The 16,191-nt window shown below is 41.9% G+C and overlaps 1 protein-coding gene across 1 annotated transcript; it reads right to left on the reverse strand.

Annotated features, from left to right (window-relative positions):
• Window positions 1-531: 531 nt before the first annotated feature.
• Window positions 532-14,432, reverse strand: LOC134612382 (proteinase-activated receptor 1-like). The gene is made up of 2 exons (XM_063456724.1): window positions 14,227-14,432; window positions 532-1,869 (listed from the first exon to the last, which is right to left on the reverse strand). The coding sequence occupies exons 1-2, from the start codon at window positions 14,303-14,305 to the stop codon at window positions 701-703; spliced, it is 1,248 nt and encodes a 415-aa protein (XP_063312794.1). The 5' UTR covers window positions 14,306-14,432; the 3' UTR covers window positions 532-700.
• Between the last annotated feature and the right edge of the window lie 1,759 nt (window positions 14,433-16,191).

Consider the following 16,191-nt stretch of genomic DNA (forward strand, 5'->3'; position numbering starts at 1 on the left):
AGAGAGAGAAAAAAAATGCACTATGTACTCTATGTTCTATGTACCACTATCTTCATTTTTTAAAGATAGAACATTGGCTAATGGCATTCATCTACAACCAACAGCTGGGGACTGTCCTGTTCTTATCTCCTGTTATACTGCAAAACCTGCTCATTCTCAAAAATGACTTTTTTTGCCAACACACATTCAGGTGATTGATAGACCAAGATATTCTGCGCTTGTTGGATGTTTAGATATAAATAATTAATTCACTTAAACATGCAATACTGTATAACATGGAACTCTTTAGACTCCCATTACAATTCACAAAATATTATGGACAAAACGTTTTTCATGTTTAGGATTTTCCACAATGTATAGATCTCCTCTAAAGTTATAGTATATTCCAATAGGTAATGTCACAGATCAACAAAACATACACTAACTTACTGATCTGCGAAAAAGAGAAACTTGAAGTACTGAAGTATTGAAATGAAGAAACACGTCTACCCTTCTTTTCATGACCCAAGAACACATGTCCCGTAGAATGAGCTTGGTGCAAAGGTACCTTCTTCTCACCGTGTAGTAGAAACTGATCTACTCGAGGAAGACCAGACATTTTGTACAGTCACATGACCAGAGGAGGCCAGCACGGAGCGGTAAAACTATACATCAATGATTACATACCTGCGTGAAATAAAAACAAAATTTAAATAATGTTTTAAGTCAAAAGTTTTCTGTAGATGCTGTTTTTGACACTTGTTGATCCATTGTCGTTCTTCATCGCAGTGCTCATTAGTTGACCTGTACTACTGGTGCCAGGCTCAGGAAGCTTCTTACAGCACAGCAAACTGCACACGTATCGCTGACATTGAGAAGACGCGTAGTAATAAATGAGTGGATCGAGACAACAGCTAATACTGCTAACACAGACACACAGGATGTAGGCAAAATACAGAGACTCGTCTGCGGAAAGCAAGTAATGCGTTAGGAAGATGACATTGGTTGGCCCAAAACAAATTAGAAAGACCAGGAACACAACAACAGCCAAAAACAAAGCTCGTGTTTTCTTGCATGAGTTTTCAATGTTTGACAAGCTAAGCCTCCTAATGATCCCGATATAGGAGACAGTGGTGATGATTAAAGGCAAGAAAAAGAAAACCAAACAAAAAGCAGTAAAATAATAAACATAAAATTTCTGCTGGTCTTTCAAATCTAGTACGTCATGGCAGGTGGTGATGTCTAATCTGGCTATATATTTTGTCTGCTCGGTCACTAGGAGAGGTACAGTGCTTGCTATGGAAATCACCCAAATTAAAAAACAGACCAGCGAAGATCGACCCAAAGTGCGCCACGAAAGGGAATGCATTGGAAAGACCACGGCCAAAAACCTGTCCACGCTGATACACGTCACGAGTAGGACGGAGCAGTACATGTTACAGTAAAAGGCCGCGGTGACAATACGGCACATTCCAGCTCCAAACATCCAGTTGTTTCCTGAGTAATAATACACTGTTTTGAACGGTAACACACTTGCAAACAATACATCAGCTGCTGCCAGGTTTAGCATGTAGACCACGGCCGGCTTCCTGATCTTCATCTTGACGAGGAAAATGAAGATTGCCATTATATTCAGTGGCAGTGCCATAAGGAATACCAACATGTATACGGATGGAACAAAAATAGTCATCCACCCGCTGGACAGATAATGCTCTGCTTCCTTTGTTACGTTTTTCTGGTCTATATTTTTAGGACTGAGGCTTCGAGAAATGGCAACAGTTCCTGATCCTTCTCCAGATCCAAATAATTCATCAAGTGGGATTTCGTCAAAGTCGCTGTCAACATCAAAACTGTGGAAGCCTTTCATGGTTATATTGTTTGAATGAGCACCTGGAAAAAAATACAGATAGATAAATAAGTTAAAACATACTAGAGAAAGAATGACTAAATAAGAATAAATAACAATAAAATCACTTTTAATTTTACTGGTCATGTGGCGAACATATTTTTATTGGTCATGTGGCTAGCACATTTTTCATTTTCTTGGTCATGTGGCTAGCACATTGCATTGATAATATTTTAAAGGGATTTGTGTATAACAGGTCCACAGATTCCCCATCACAGTAACATTGCAAAGCTTTATTTACCCGGTCTACATCATACAATGGGTAAACTCTCATCACCCTCTGCTACTGGCAAACCGGAGAAGATGTAAATTGAAGCAAAAAAATTAAAATTTGTAAGTGTATTTGGTAGGGACTTGGATCCTGGTAGGCACGAGTGGATCATCCACTGTGCTGAGGTACTTAGGGACAGTCTACCTACTACAGGAGTCTCTGTTTTGGACTCAGCAACCTTGGGGTTTAGTAGGGATTTTTCTATAATACTGTTTTTCCTATAGCCCTACCTTTCCAAGTTTTCTCTATCACTCTGTATTAAGTTACTGGGAGACTTTCTATCCGTATGGGGGATTATCTCTAATTAGGACTAAGATCAGTCTGTCTCCTTGTTTAGTGGACAGCTGTCTTAACACTCCCCCAGGATTGGTCTAGTACTTTCCTTGCCTATCTATTTTATTTACTTGTGTTTCCCTTAGGATTATTAAAGGTAGGGACCTCCCTTCCCTCATTACTCTCCATTTGGGCTTCTTTTTGGCCCTTCCTCCTTCCCTTTTTCTCACTATAATCTGAGGGTTATTCCCTTCGCTGGGAGAGTAATTCAGAAGGCACCCTGGCACTGACTCATTGGCCACCTCACCTGACCTCTGAATCAGAGCCATTATCACCTTATTTTTGTTGTAAGTGTATGTGTGTTAGTGTGTATATGTGTGTGTTTGTCAGTTTCCTCTGGTGGAAATGTGTGTGTGTGTCAGTGTCCTCTGTGTGTAACTATTACGTGTGTTATATTCTCATTGTGTGACTTTTATACTTCAGATTACATTTGTCAATATGTCATATAATCAGGCTTGTTCTCCAATATCAGATTAACTTAAATATCAATGTCTACATGTTTAATTTTGAACGTAAATCAATAGAAATTACTTTCTTGAGGCAGGGGTACTTCTACTCCATAGATTTTTATTGATACCCGCAGGGGTACTTCTCCATAAAAGGTCGAGGAACCCTGCTGTACCGAACTAGATTACTAGAATATAACATTATAGTGTTCTGCTCATTACTATTTAGATTATGGGGCCCCACCTGTCACATATATCAGCTGCCCAGTCACTAGAAAGGCCCCATTACATTAAGGTTGGACCAGTGAAATAATGGGGTGGACATAGCCTCCCCCCCTTTTACCAACCTAAATGGCCCCAGTTCTAGTTGTAAAAATTGTGTTAAAAAGCAGATGGTAAACCACATGGAAAAAAACGAAAAACATTCAACTCAAGTAACATATAATGTTCATAGTTTTGTTCAATAGTGTTGAACAGCAATACATATTTAATAACACGTTGCTCAGTGTATGCTTCTCATTAGACAAGTGGTTTTATAAGAACGGAAACATAAGGGGACCATCTTCAAAGTGACTTCAAAGAAACAAAGTGCCTATCTTTTCCTGCCAAACTATTCATTTCCCACACGCGGGCATAATCAGCTCCATCCAGTCATCTAGCATGAGAAAAAGATCTAAAACAAGATATTCCTTAAACTGGCGTCAAACTTCAAACAATTTTCTACTTATAAAGGAAAATTGCATCTGTATGTTCCTTTATATGGGTTTAACTAATTCATCCCACTGCTAGCTTGAACTGAACACGCTTTACTCAGTTTGTAATATATCAATGTGCGTAATACTGTGACACTCTATACACACGAAGCACTTTAGCGAGCTGAGGAACTGTATGTGTAAGGACTAAATTAATTGTATCCGCATTCCTGCACATCTCTGCATACATTAATAACCAACTTAAATGAGCACACGGATATTTGTGTTTATGCTTTAAAACATGGAACACTGAGTGAGAGAGACAGACAGATGGCAAGTGAAACTCTAAAGCCACGTGATATGTTGGTCACATTCTGTCTTCCTTTGTGTAATGCAATATCTGTCCTGCATTTGCCTGTTAAACCAGAACTGTTATGGTCACCTCCCAGAAAGTGACTGCTCCTCATTCACTTACCGCAGTAAACACTGTCAAAGTACTTACTGGAGAAATAGTGCAAAAGAGGTAAGTATAAAACACGTCCTGGCCAACGTGTTTCCCCCAATGATGTTTGAAAGGGTTCTGATAAGTAATACAGCATTGAGCAGAGTGGATATATTTATGATATACTGGGACGCGGGTAGCCGCTGCAGCAGAATGTTTATGTAATGACTAATTCTTCCTTTTCTGGCTTCCCTTTATTTCCAAACCAGACTCCGTCTAATAGAGAACAAAATGTAGTTCTGGAACCAATATTTCATGTTTTGTCTCTGCATGCAGGATGCTGGATTTCAAGAGACCATTTAATATGAGGATAAATTACAGGACCTCAAACGTATCATATTAATAAACCATTAGCTGTGCAACAATTAAAACCTCTTGATACAAGTTCTTAATTCCAGGTAACCAAATGAATAGAATATTAAACAAATTCATTTATTAACACTTAAAACATAGAACAAGTGAGGTTAGGTCTCCAAATAAAAAATAGATGGGACCCACCTCACTAGAATTACCTCTATTATTAAAATATCATAAATGGTAATAGACTTTATTAAAAACCAAATACACATAATATAAACAAATCCACGTAAAAAAGGTGTGAGCACAACCCACCGTGTGCAAGACAAAAACCAATACACCTTTAAAAACCTGGGGTAAGGATAATCATAGAAATGTGTATATATAGAGATCAGTATCTGTAGTATATATATTGTTGGATGAAACCAGTATATGTAGACAGATCTCTCATACATATATATTTACAGTCTGGCTCAAAGTATAGTAGGAACGTTCATCCCATGCTCTGTCTCAGCTATAGGTGACAAAGTGCCTGGACATGCTATGTCCAAGTGAGAAGTCCTGTCGTCTATACAAATGACTAATCTTGGCTGCATGCAGTAACGTGGTCTAAAAGACCTTGTTAGCAGAAAAGGGTAGCTGATATGAATGGTCCTAGTGGTAAGGATAGTAGCAATGTCTTAGAGGATACAATGTAACGAGTTTAAGAGAAACTTAGATACAAAAGAAAGAGTAAACTTTATAAATATGCCGATGCACTACTATGTTTTTTAACTTTATCCTGGGGTAGATTTTCTCTGTTTGCTATGGTTCTTTAGTGTCTTAACGCTAAGTTTAATTCAATACTTTGGGGCTTATTAGGTAGGCTGCCTTGAAGCAGCAGTGGTAGCTGGATAGTGACTATAGACTGCCTTGCAGCAGCAGGGGTAGCTGGATAGTGGATATAGGCTGTCATGAAGAAGCAGTGGTAGCTGGATAGTGACTATAGGCTGCCTTGCAGCAGCAAGGGTAGCTGGATAGTGGATATTGGCTACCTTGAAGCAGCAGGGGTAGCTGGATAGTGGATACTGGCTGCCTTGCAGCAGCAGGGGTAGCTGGATAGTGGATATTGGCTGCCTTGCAGCAGGGGTAGCTGGATAGTGGATATAGACTGCCTTGCAGCAGGGGTAGCTGGATAGTGGATATAGACTGCCTTGCAGCAGGGGTAGCTGGATAGTGGATATAGACTGCCTTGCAGCAGGGGTAGCTGGATAGTGGATATAGGCTGCCTTGCAGCAGCAGGGGTAGCTGGATAGTGGATATAGGCTGCCTTGCAGCAGCAGGGGTAGCTGGATAGTGGATATAGGCTGCCTTGCAGCAGCAGGGGTAGCTGGATAGTGGATATAGGCTGCCTTGCAGCAGCAGGGGTAGCTGGATAGTGGATATTGGCTGCCTTGCAGCAGGGGTAGCTGGATAGTGGATATAGACTGCCTTGCAGCAGGGGTAGCTGGATAGTGGATATAGACTGCCTTGCAGCAGGGGTAGCTGGATAGTGGATATAGACTGCCTTGCAGCAGGGGTAGCTGGATAGTGGATATAGGCTGCCTTGCAGCAGCAGGGGTAGCTGGATAGTGGATATAGGCTGCCTTGCAGCAGCAGGGGTAGCTGGATAGTGGATATAGGCTGCCTTGCAGCAGCAGGGGTAGCTGGATAGTGGATATAGGCTGCCTTGCAGCAGCAGGGGTAGCTGGATAGTGGATATAGGCTGCCTTGCAGCAGCAGGGGTAGCTGGATAGTGGATATAGGCTGCCTTGCAGCAGCAGGGGTAGCTGGATAGTGGATATAGGCTGCCTTGCAGCAGCAGGGGTAGCTGGATAGTGGATATAGGCTGCCTTGAAGCAGCAGTGGTAGCTGGATAGTGACTATAGACTGCCTTGCAGCAGCAGGGGTAGCTGGATAGTGGATATAGGCTGTCATGAAGAAGCAGTGGTAGCTGGATAGTGGATATTGGCTACCTTGAAGCAGCAGGGGTAGCTGGATAGTGGATATAGGCTGCCTTGCAGCAGCAGGGGTAGCTGGATAGTGGATACTGGCTGCCTTGCAGCAGCAGGGGTAGCTGGATAGTGGATATAGACTGCCTTGCAGCAGGGGTAGCTGGATAGTGGATATAGACTGCCTTGCAGCAGGGGTAGCTGGATAGTGGATATAGGCTGCCTTGCAGCAGCAGGGGTAGCTGGATAGTGGATATAGGCTGCCTTGCAGCAGCAGGGGTAGCTGGATAGTGGATACTGGCTGCCTTGCAGCAGCAGGGGTAGCTGGATAGTGGATATAGACTGCCTTGCAGCAGGGGTAGCTGGATAGTGGATATAGACTGCCTTGCAGCAGGGGTAGCTGGATAGTGGATATAGGCTGCCTTGCAGCAGCAGGGGTAGCTGGATAGTGGATATAGGCTGCCTTGCAGCAGCAGGGGTAGCTGGATAGTGGATATAGGCTGCCTTGCAGCAGCAGGGGTAGCTGGATAGTGGATATAGGCTGCCTTGCAGCAGCAGGGGTAGCTGGATAGTGGATATAGGCTGCCTTGCAGCAGCAGGGGTAGCTGGATAGTGATATAGGCTGCCTTGCAGCAGCAGGGGTAGCTGGATAGTGGATATTGGCTGTCTTGAAGAAGCAGTGGTAGCTGGATAGTGGATATAGGCTGTCTTGCAGCAGCAGGGGTAGCTGGATAGTGATATAGGCTGCCTTGCAGCAGCAGGGGTAGCTGGATAGTGGATATAGGCTGTCTTGAAGAAGCAGTGGTAGCTGGATAGTGGATATAGGCTGTCTGGCAGCAGCAGGGGTAGCTGGATAGTGATATAGGCTGCCTTGCAGCAGCAGGGGTAGCTGGATAGTGGATATAGGCTGCCTTGCAGCAGCAGGGGTAGCTGGATAGTGGATATTGGCTGCCTTGCAGCAGCAGGGGTAGCTGGATAGTGGATATAGGCTGCCTTGCAGCAGCAGGGGTAGCTGGATGGTGGATATTGGCTGTCTTGAAGAAGCAGTGGTAGCTGACACAGCGATACACACATACTGACATATACACACACAAATACACACACGTAGGCACATACACACACACACCATGACACACAGGTACAAACTCTGACACACAGAGAGACACACTGGCACATACATACACACTCAGATACACACACTGATACATAGATACATACACTGGCACATACACACACGCAGATACATACACTGGCACACAGATACACGTTAAAATGTTTGTATTTGCAACTACCTTCCTGTTAGCTTACCTTGTGTATCCAGGAGGGTGGCTTGCTTGGGGTCCTGATCCTGACAGAGGCTGATGGGAGTGAGCATGCAGCAGTAGCTCACTCCAGCCTCTCCTCTGCCTCCATGCTGCTGTGTGCGCCCCTGCCTCCAGCCTCCTCCTCCCTCCGTTCCTACCGTGCAGCTTGCTCTGTGAAGCTGGGAGGAAGCGACATGTTGTCACTTCCTCCCAGTTGGCCTATACTGCACTGGCCTGGTCACTCTCTGCAGCACCCCACAGGCCCCCTGTGCAGCAATAATACCAATCGGGTGACTCTAAGTGCATAGGCCACCTGGTGGACAAATCGCGGCTGAATCCCGATTTGGTTCTCGTGGAAGCCCAGGTTCTGCAGAACACCAATTGATAAACGCTGGAGTATGATATTAAGCAATGTCTGTATGTGTCTGTACTCTTTTTGTGTCTTACGTGAATACTGTCATTCATTCAGGTTTATTTACTAAAAGTGAGAATTCAAAGTGAATTTTAGAATTAACGTCAAAATAGCCGAGCTGGGAAAATCTCTAAGACAGCTATGTTTCAACTACTTTGGACTAAAATGTAAAATTCACTTTGAATTTAGTAGAATTATCACTTTTGTAAATAACCCTGATAATATGTAGCACAAGACAGACTGTCGTTGAATATATCATGACAAATACATGAGGATATAAAAAGACTACACTTAATGGAAAACTCCAGTGCCAGGAAAACAATCTGTTTTCCTGGCACTGCAGGTTCCCTCTCCCTCCCACCCCCCAATCCCCAGTTGCTGAAGGGGTGAAAACCCCTTCAGTCACTTACCTGAGGCCGCGACGATTTCCCTCGTCGCCGTCTCCTCCTCCGCGCCGCTCCTCCTACTGACTCCGTCGGCCGGTGGGCGAGACTGATCCCACCCACCGGCCGGGGAGACCTAATGCGCATGCGCGGCAATGCCGCACAGCGCTCCCCATAGGAAGGTTTCTCTGAAACTGCTATGTTTATAGAAAAAAGGGTTAACCCTAGCTGGAGCAGGCACCCAGACCACTTCATTAAGCTGAAGTGGTCTGGGTGCCTATAGTGGTCCTTTAAAGTTATTTTTACAAAGCAAGAGATAAAATTGTTTAAGGTAAATTACATCTGATTGAAAGTGAAACCGTTTTTTTTTTTCATGCAGGCTCTGTCAATCATAGCCAGAGGAGGTGTGGCTACAGCTGCATAAACAGAAACAAAGTGATTTAATTTAACTCCTACATGACAGTGAATTAAGCAGTAAAACCTGAGAGGCATGACCTATACACTAAACCTGCTTTATTAAGCTAAAGTTGTTTAGGTGACTATAGTGTTCCTTTAAGAATACAAATCCGCGTTCCTAAAACTACAGTGCCCTCTGGACCCCCTCAGTCATGTCCCCTTTCCCAGCTGGGAGCACTATAGGCCAATGCTTTCCTCCTGGGATTTAACTTGACACTGGATGTACTAATGCAAAACGTGAGGACGTCCAGTGTCAGTAAGGGTACCTGGAGTCTGTTGGGATCCAGGAAGTGTGTATAGTGGCTGTCTGATTGACAGGCACAAGAGGCAGTCTTAGGCCTGCAGGATAAGCATTGGAGCTTCTGTAAACCTGCAATGATTTACACTGCAGGACTAAGGGGAACAGAGACACTGCACCCAAACCACTTTAATGTACTGAAGTAGTCTGAATGTCGATAGTGTTCTTTTAAAGGCACATTACTGGGAGTACTATTGTTGTGGAGTGTGGCGAAACCGACCTCGCCACGTGTCTTTGGAGGGGGCTGCTTGGCCGCCTCTTGCCTTCTGACTATGGCCCTGCAGTTCAAACCTGTTATTTTCCCTGCCAAAAGGTTTATTTGTGCCTTTCTGCGGACTGTTAAAGCCACGCTACCCCAGATAGCTATGCCATGGAGCCCAGCCGTATACTGAAAGACTGTACGAAAGACTCCATGGTGATTGAACTGTATCTATGTGATCTGAGCGCCATCCGGTAATAATGTATGCTCAGATCTAAGCTATCTGGGGATAGGTAGAATGGCTGTATTTTATGTAATAAATGTAACCTTGTGTATTTTATTGTATTTTACTGTCTTTTTACTGCCATGTGCTTAATGGAGTTTTGCCTCTGTCCTTGGAGATAATTGGATTACTTCTCAATTATATCCAGGATAGAAGACTCAGTGGAACTAGTTTTGGGCAGAAAAGCCATGCTTCATTTGGTCACAAAGGACTTCGATCTATCTTTTGAACCAATGGACCAATTTGGATGATTTTGACATATGTTTGTATTTGGAGTATGCTGCTTATAAAAATGTATGTTTTATGTTTGTGACATGTATATTTTAGAAGTTATAAATATTGTGTAAAAACTGTAGTCCTCTGCCTGTGATAATGAGATTACCCATTGTGTTCAGTAATCATATCACAGACAGAGGGGAGACAGAGGGGATTTTGTGTGGGAGGGTCTGTGTGTATTGTACGTATTGATTGGTTGTTCTGTAATACCCTGTGGGCTGTACTGTGGTTGTGGATTGGAAATAAAAGAGACTGTATGTGCCAGGATAGTCAGATTCTGCTTAACCCTCAAAACAAAGTGTCGTTTCGTTATTAGGGGGAATTGGATTGTATGCTGACTGCCAGGAATGTAACCCTTTCGTATGGTTTTCCTGTTCAGATATTTCCAGGGTTCATGTGTTTTCAGTTCGGGAGATTGGTGCTTACAGTAGCTGTCGGTGTATCTGGGAAGGGGAATATCGCCTAAACGGTTTTTAACCTCTGGTGAGCAAAACGGTCCGTTACATGCAGCTCTTTTATACACTCAGACACAGTAACACTATGGGCTCCTAGAAAAGAGGGACATTAGGATAGAAAATAGGATTTGGGCCAAAAATAGAGACTAAATATGACACTTGGGAAGTATGAGGAAGCAGGCCTGGCAGTATGACAGTATTACCCTGTATAACGCAGATCATATCTCTATGTTAATCTTTTTATCTGTGTATTATTCTGGAAAGCTGTTGTCTACACGGTATATAGCACAACTTTCAGCAGTAGACCCATGCGATGTGTTCTTCCTACGTATCATTTGCAAAGGTAAAGCACTAAAACAAGAATTTAAGAATATAACCCCCTTATTCCTATATTTTATTTATTTCACTGGTGTTGCTATTTTTGGGTGTAAAATTGTGTGTTTTACAAGATCACCTCCCGTGGATATAAATGAATAAAAACACGTCAACGATCATTTTTGTTTAAAAAAAAAAATATATATATATATATATATATTTTTTTTTTATTTTTTTTTAAATATCTCCTGCGAAGCAATAAACCCCTTGCACTTTAACAGATAAATAGATGTTTTAAAATAAAGTTTACACAGCTTGACGTCTCATCCTGGAAATCCGATTGTACCTTGAGTGCACAGAAAGCATGGTAAACACAGGACACACAGAGGGTCTGCAACTCTAACCGGGGGCTGGGATATTTGAGGTTAAAGCCAAAAAAGGAGTGTAGTGGTTGGCTACATGATGTCATTGCTGTGGAATGTTTTGCATTGTGTGAACCTTGACTTGCTGGGTCTGGGAAGGAGAGCTGTTTATCTTATCTAGAATGGGTGCAATAAAAATGCACATAATTAGTCAGGAAAGGCACTGGCTGCTGACTGCTTGCATGAACATAAACTGCTTTCAAACTTTCTCTGTAATATTTCCTGCTAGTGTACACAATGAAACATGTTTAAATCAAACTGGTCCCTACAGAGACATCAGCTTTAAAGCGTCTCTATGACTGAAATATTTCTATTGAGTATCAGAACGACAGAATCCTATAGAATGTAAGCTCGTTTGAGCAGGGTCCTCTTCAACCTATCGTTCCTGTAAGTTTTCTTGTAATTGTCCTATTTATAGTTACATCCCCCCTCTCATAATATTGTAAAGCGCTACGGAATCTGTTGGCGCTATATAAATGGCAATAATAATAATAATTATTATTATTTCAATGTCATTAAAATTCCAACACAATCAAAAGATACCATAGGACAAAATGGTGACACCTACATTTGTTTTGAAATCCCAGACTGACAAACTTGACAGGGGACTGAGTTTTGTCAGTTCCCAGAGTTGTAGCTAGGAACGCCTATGTGAATAGGGTATCTTATTCCTGATCGCAAGAGTTGGTCCATAGAGGATCCCTCGGTCCCTTGCGTAGACCTCAGTGTTGTAGTGCTGCGCATGCACGAGAGTCCAGCAATGACACAGCTCCTGCCGAATGAAACGTCAGGAGCTATAGACAGGAGATCTCACCAAGAGTAAGATCACATTCAGGGTTTTTTCCAAAATATGCAAAAAAAAAACTAATGTCACAAGAGTCTTTTTAGTGCTAGGGATACATTTTACCTCAGGCTTCAGCTTAAATTAAATATCTAAACGGGTTATGCAGCATTGAGTTTGATGCACATTCAACGATAATAAAAGTAAAATATTTGGGGACAGTTCCATTTAATTTCGCTTAAGGAAGCTCTATTAAAGAATTCACATTGAGTTTCAGCAAGGTGTGCAGCAGAGACCAGTACGGACAATATTAACTCCACTGCACTCCTGGGTGATCTGCAAGGCCATCTTCCCAAGACACCATGTTAAAGATTCTTTACCCATGATGCCTGGCACAGAATTTACATTAAACGCCATGCTGTGCCAGGGCTAATTGTCAGATCCTTGTCAGGAAATACGTGCATTTTCCTGACAATACTTTGTGGCGTTTTTCAACTAATGTCTGATGTTCAACACTAGGACTATAACCAGGAAAACCCACCAATACAGGACAGGTTTCCAAATGTGGGACTGTAACAGAATTTGGGAAAGCTGGGGGGTCTCACGATGTTGTGTGATTTGTGTGATCTAGACTCTGGGAGGCATTATATTATTTTATAAGAAATATTGATATTTCTTTTATCAATAAACGTGCATGCTGTAAAACGTGTTATCAGCGATTTGTGAAACACTGATGTCAAGGTCCATATAGACCATAAAATGTGGAGCGACACAACTGATATTAAGCAATGGGAACAGAAAAATAAATAAATTCAAGATGAATGCGGCTAAATGGAAAATGGGGGGAGGTATAAATACATTGTAAGAGCATAATATGCCATACACAGGACACAATTCTAAAAACAAAATCCAGAGAACATACAGAAATGGGTCAAACCCTTATTTCAATTGGAGATTTACTCCTTATCCTATATTGATATATATATATTATTCCCTAAACTAGCGTGGAAGAGAATGGTGGAATTACAAAAGTTATGGTTTTTTTTATTTTTTTTACCAATCTGGCTTTTCTATTTTTTCTATTGCTTGCGCATACAAATGCATTCCCTGTCTTCTCCAAATTTCACAGTAAAAAGAACAAACCCCAGAGTGTAATTGAAAGTACCGGTATTTCTTTTATCAGTGATACTTATCATTCATGTCACATTTGTTTTTATAATGTAAATATTTTCTCAGTGAGAACATACTGGTATATACTGTATATAAATAATAAATATAATAAAAATAATAATAATAATAATAATAATAATAACATTAGGCAACACAATCATTCCTGGTCAAAGCAATAAAATATTCTCATTAAACTTAAAGGAGAAATGGTGATATGGTTTTAGCACTCTTCCTAGAGATATTTTATCAGCTGAATTACTGAGATCTTTGTTTAACCAGATTTGGGCTGATTAACCCGTTCCTGCCCAATAGCACACTGTATTTTATTGATATAAACAGATTTTGAAGGTTCTGGTCCTGATGGGATTAGCCAATACTTGGAACTTGTCACAAAGTGAATCTCATTCTATGAGCTGTCTGTGGTTTAACCGTTCGAGTGCCAACAGGGATACCCAACGTTTTGCACTTAAAATAAAAGGGTTAACGACCCTAACAATCACCTGAGCACTAAATCGTAGGGCCAATACATTGCAGTGTGTAATATTTAGGAGCTTAGAGTTTAAAGGGGGAGACTGCAGAAAATCTTTGAAGAGTCAGAGCACTTAACAAGCCAATCTGGCACTGAAAGTGTTATTTAACCCCCTGTGGGCTGTAAAGGGCATTGTGAGTCTGTCTGAGACATTCACACTTTGCCAGATGGTGGGTAAAAAGGCTGATTTTCCGAGAAATGTCAAACAAAAGCCAATGGAAGCCAGCAATGAACTCCCAGGGATCTATTCACAGTGACAAGGGGACAGAACATGTTACACCAAAATAACAGATGTAGAACAGAACCTAATAAACTTGTTCTAGTTTTACAATGTGAGTATATGGTCAGTGCTCTATAATTCACACCTTGTAAACCCCCAAAGCTATGGCTTACATATCATGCATTGTAATAACATATCAGAATGATCAAAACTAACAGCATTCCCCCAAAACATGTTTCTATTGCTTTCAATACAGAATAAAGTGTGTATACAGTTCTATACTCTCTTATTAGAATATACATTGTATCAATGCCCAGAGCTACTCACCCTGTAACTCACACAGAGCTCCATGTAATGAACTCAGCACAGTCAGCAAGGAGAACACTCTCAGCAGCCTAGAATCCATCTCCAAACGCTGTACCTTCTCTCCCCCGACACAAGGCTCTCTCTGCCCAGAGTATACTCTCTCCAACCAAGTGCCCAGTACAGCAATTCCAAGTACAAGCTGAGCACAGTGCCCAGTACAGCAATGCCAAGTACAAGCTGAGCCTAGTGCCCTGTCTAGCAATGCCAAGTACAAGCTGAGCCTAGTGCCCTGTCTAGCAATGCCAAGTACAAGCTGAGCCCAGTGCCCTGTATAGCAATGCCAGGTACAGTAGAGAGATGAGCCCAGTGCCCAGTACAGCAATGTAAGCAGAGGGCAGGCAGTTTGTGAAGTCCTGAGTCCACAAGGCTTGCTGGAGAAGGAGGGGGAGGTATAGGAAGCTGCAACCTGCCCCTTTTGGCTGATTGTCAACTGAGTTCTGTGAAGTGGAGAGCACAGTCTATGAGCTCACGCTTTGTTACCAAAGGAGGATGGGATGAATGAATTCAGTGGGGGGTTATCTCCCATCACCAACCTCCTCCAATAACACAGCCAGACCCTCCTCCAGACAAAGCCTCATGGACCACCAGTCCTGGCCAGTTCCTGTCACCAATGTCTGCCGGAGAGTTATCATTGGATGTCCTGTTACCAGACACACAGGGCCAGGTACCAAATACAGCAATGTCTGTCTGAGAGTTACCATTGGATGTCCTGTTACCAGACACACAGGACCAGGTACCAAATACAGCAATGTCTGTCTGAGAGTTACCATTGGATGTCCTGTTACCAGACACACAGGGCCAGGTACCAAATACAGCAATGTCTGTCTGAGAGTTATCATTGGATGTCCTGTTACCAGACACACAGGACCAGGTACCACATACATATAAAAATGTGAAAAACTGCAGTTCAGAAATCATTCATGAAAGAGAAGAGAAATCCTGAAGCATATGAATGCTGTACACCACAAGGAAACTCTATCAATATGTGACCTTCTGTATGAGGAAGTGATACAATTTTTTTTTAAAATGGTGGAACTGGCAACAGTAACCATTGCAAAGTAACGTAAACCAGTCGCTCCAGTTACGCTATTTATAGGTGCTGCTTCTCTGAAAAATTCCTTAGGCCCTCGTCACGCTTGTAAATAGCACAAACATTGATAACTGATATAAAAACAAATAATTAAAATTGCAAAAAAGCGGCAATATTATTAATATCAGGAATGAATAAGATGTGGGTTTCAATGTACCGGTATTTTATTTTATTAATGCAAAACACGCCAAATTATATTGACTGAAACAAAACCGTGAATAATACAAGGCCAAATAGATACACTCGTTAGACCTGCACTCCAAACTCCCATCACTCATGGGCGGCTGCTTTTGTAGACATTACACACTTTGTGAATATTCCACCTGCCCATCTATAATTGAATTTTTAATTATTGAAGACATTATGTTTTACTGGCTGGATCCATTAAAGGACTCGTCTTCATTCTGAACTCAGTGCAAAATCAATTAATCAGCCACTTAGGATTATTTGAGAGGTTAAAGGAAAGCTCCTGGAAATGACACCATTTGCTAAAACATAAAAAAAAAATAACATCTAACTTGTGTTGTATTTTTGTCAAGTGACGTTACATTTGTTTAAAAACAATATTGACATCACAACACAGTTTAGTTCTGGCACAGCCAGGGAACACATCCTCTCTCTTTGCTGACTGCAAACTAGTAATGATTGAAAGGTTCTAAGGACACAATAGTCACCAAAACAACTTTAGCTTAATGAAGCAGTTTTGGTGTATAGAACATGCCCCTGCAGCCTCACTGCTAAATTCTCTACCATTTAGGAGTTAAATCACTTTGTTTATACAGTCCTAGTCACACCTCCCTGCATGCGACTTGCACAGCCTTCCTAAACACTTCCTG

Source organism: Pelobates fuscus, chromosome 5, assembly GCF_036172605.1.
Source record: "Pelobates fuscus isolate aPelFus1 chromosome 5, aPelFus1.pri, whole genome shotgun sequence".
Lineage (NCBI taxonomy): Eukaryota > Metazoa > Chordata > Amphibia > Anura > Pelobatidae > Pelobates > Pelobates fuscus.

Coding starts and splice junctions, on each gene's coding strand:
- LOC134612382 (XM_063456724.1), bottom strand. CDS start 14,305: ATGGATTCTAGGCTGCTGAGAGTGTTCTCCTTGCTGACTGTGCTGAGT. Junction 1,870..14,226: donor AGCTCTGTGTGAGTTACAGG/GTGAGTAGCTCT, acceptor ATTTTTTTCCAG/GTGCTCATTCAAACAATATA.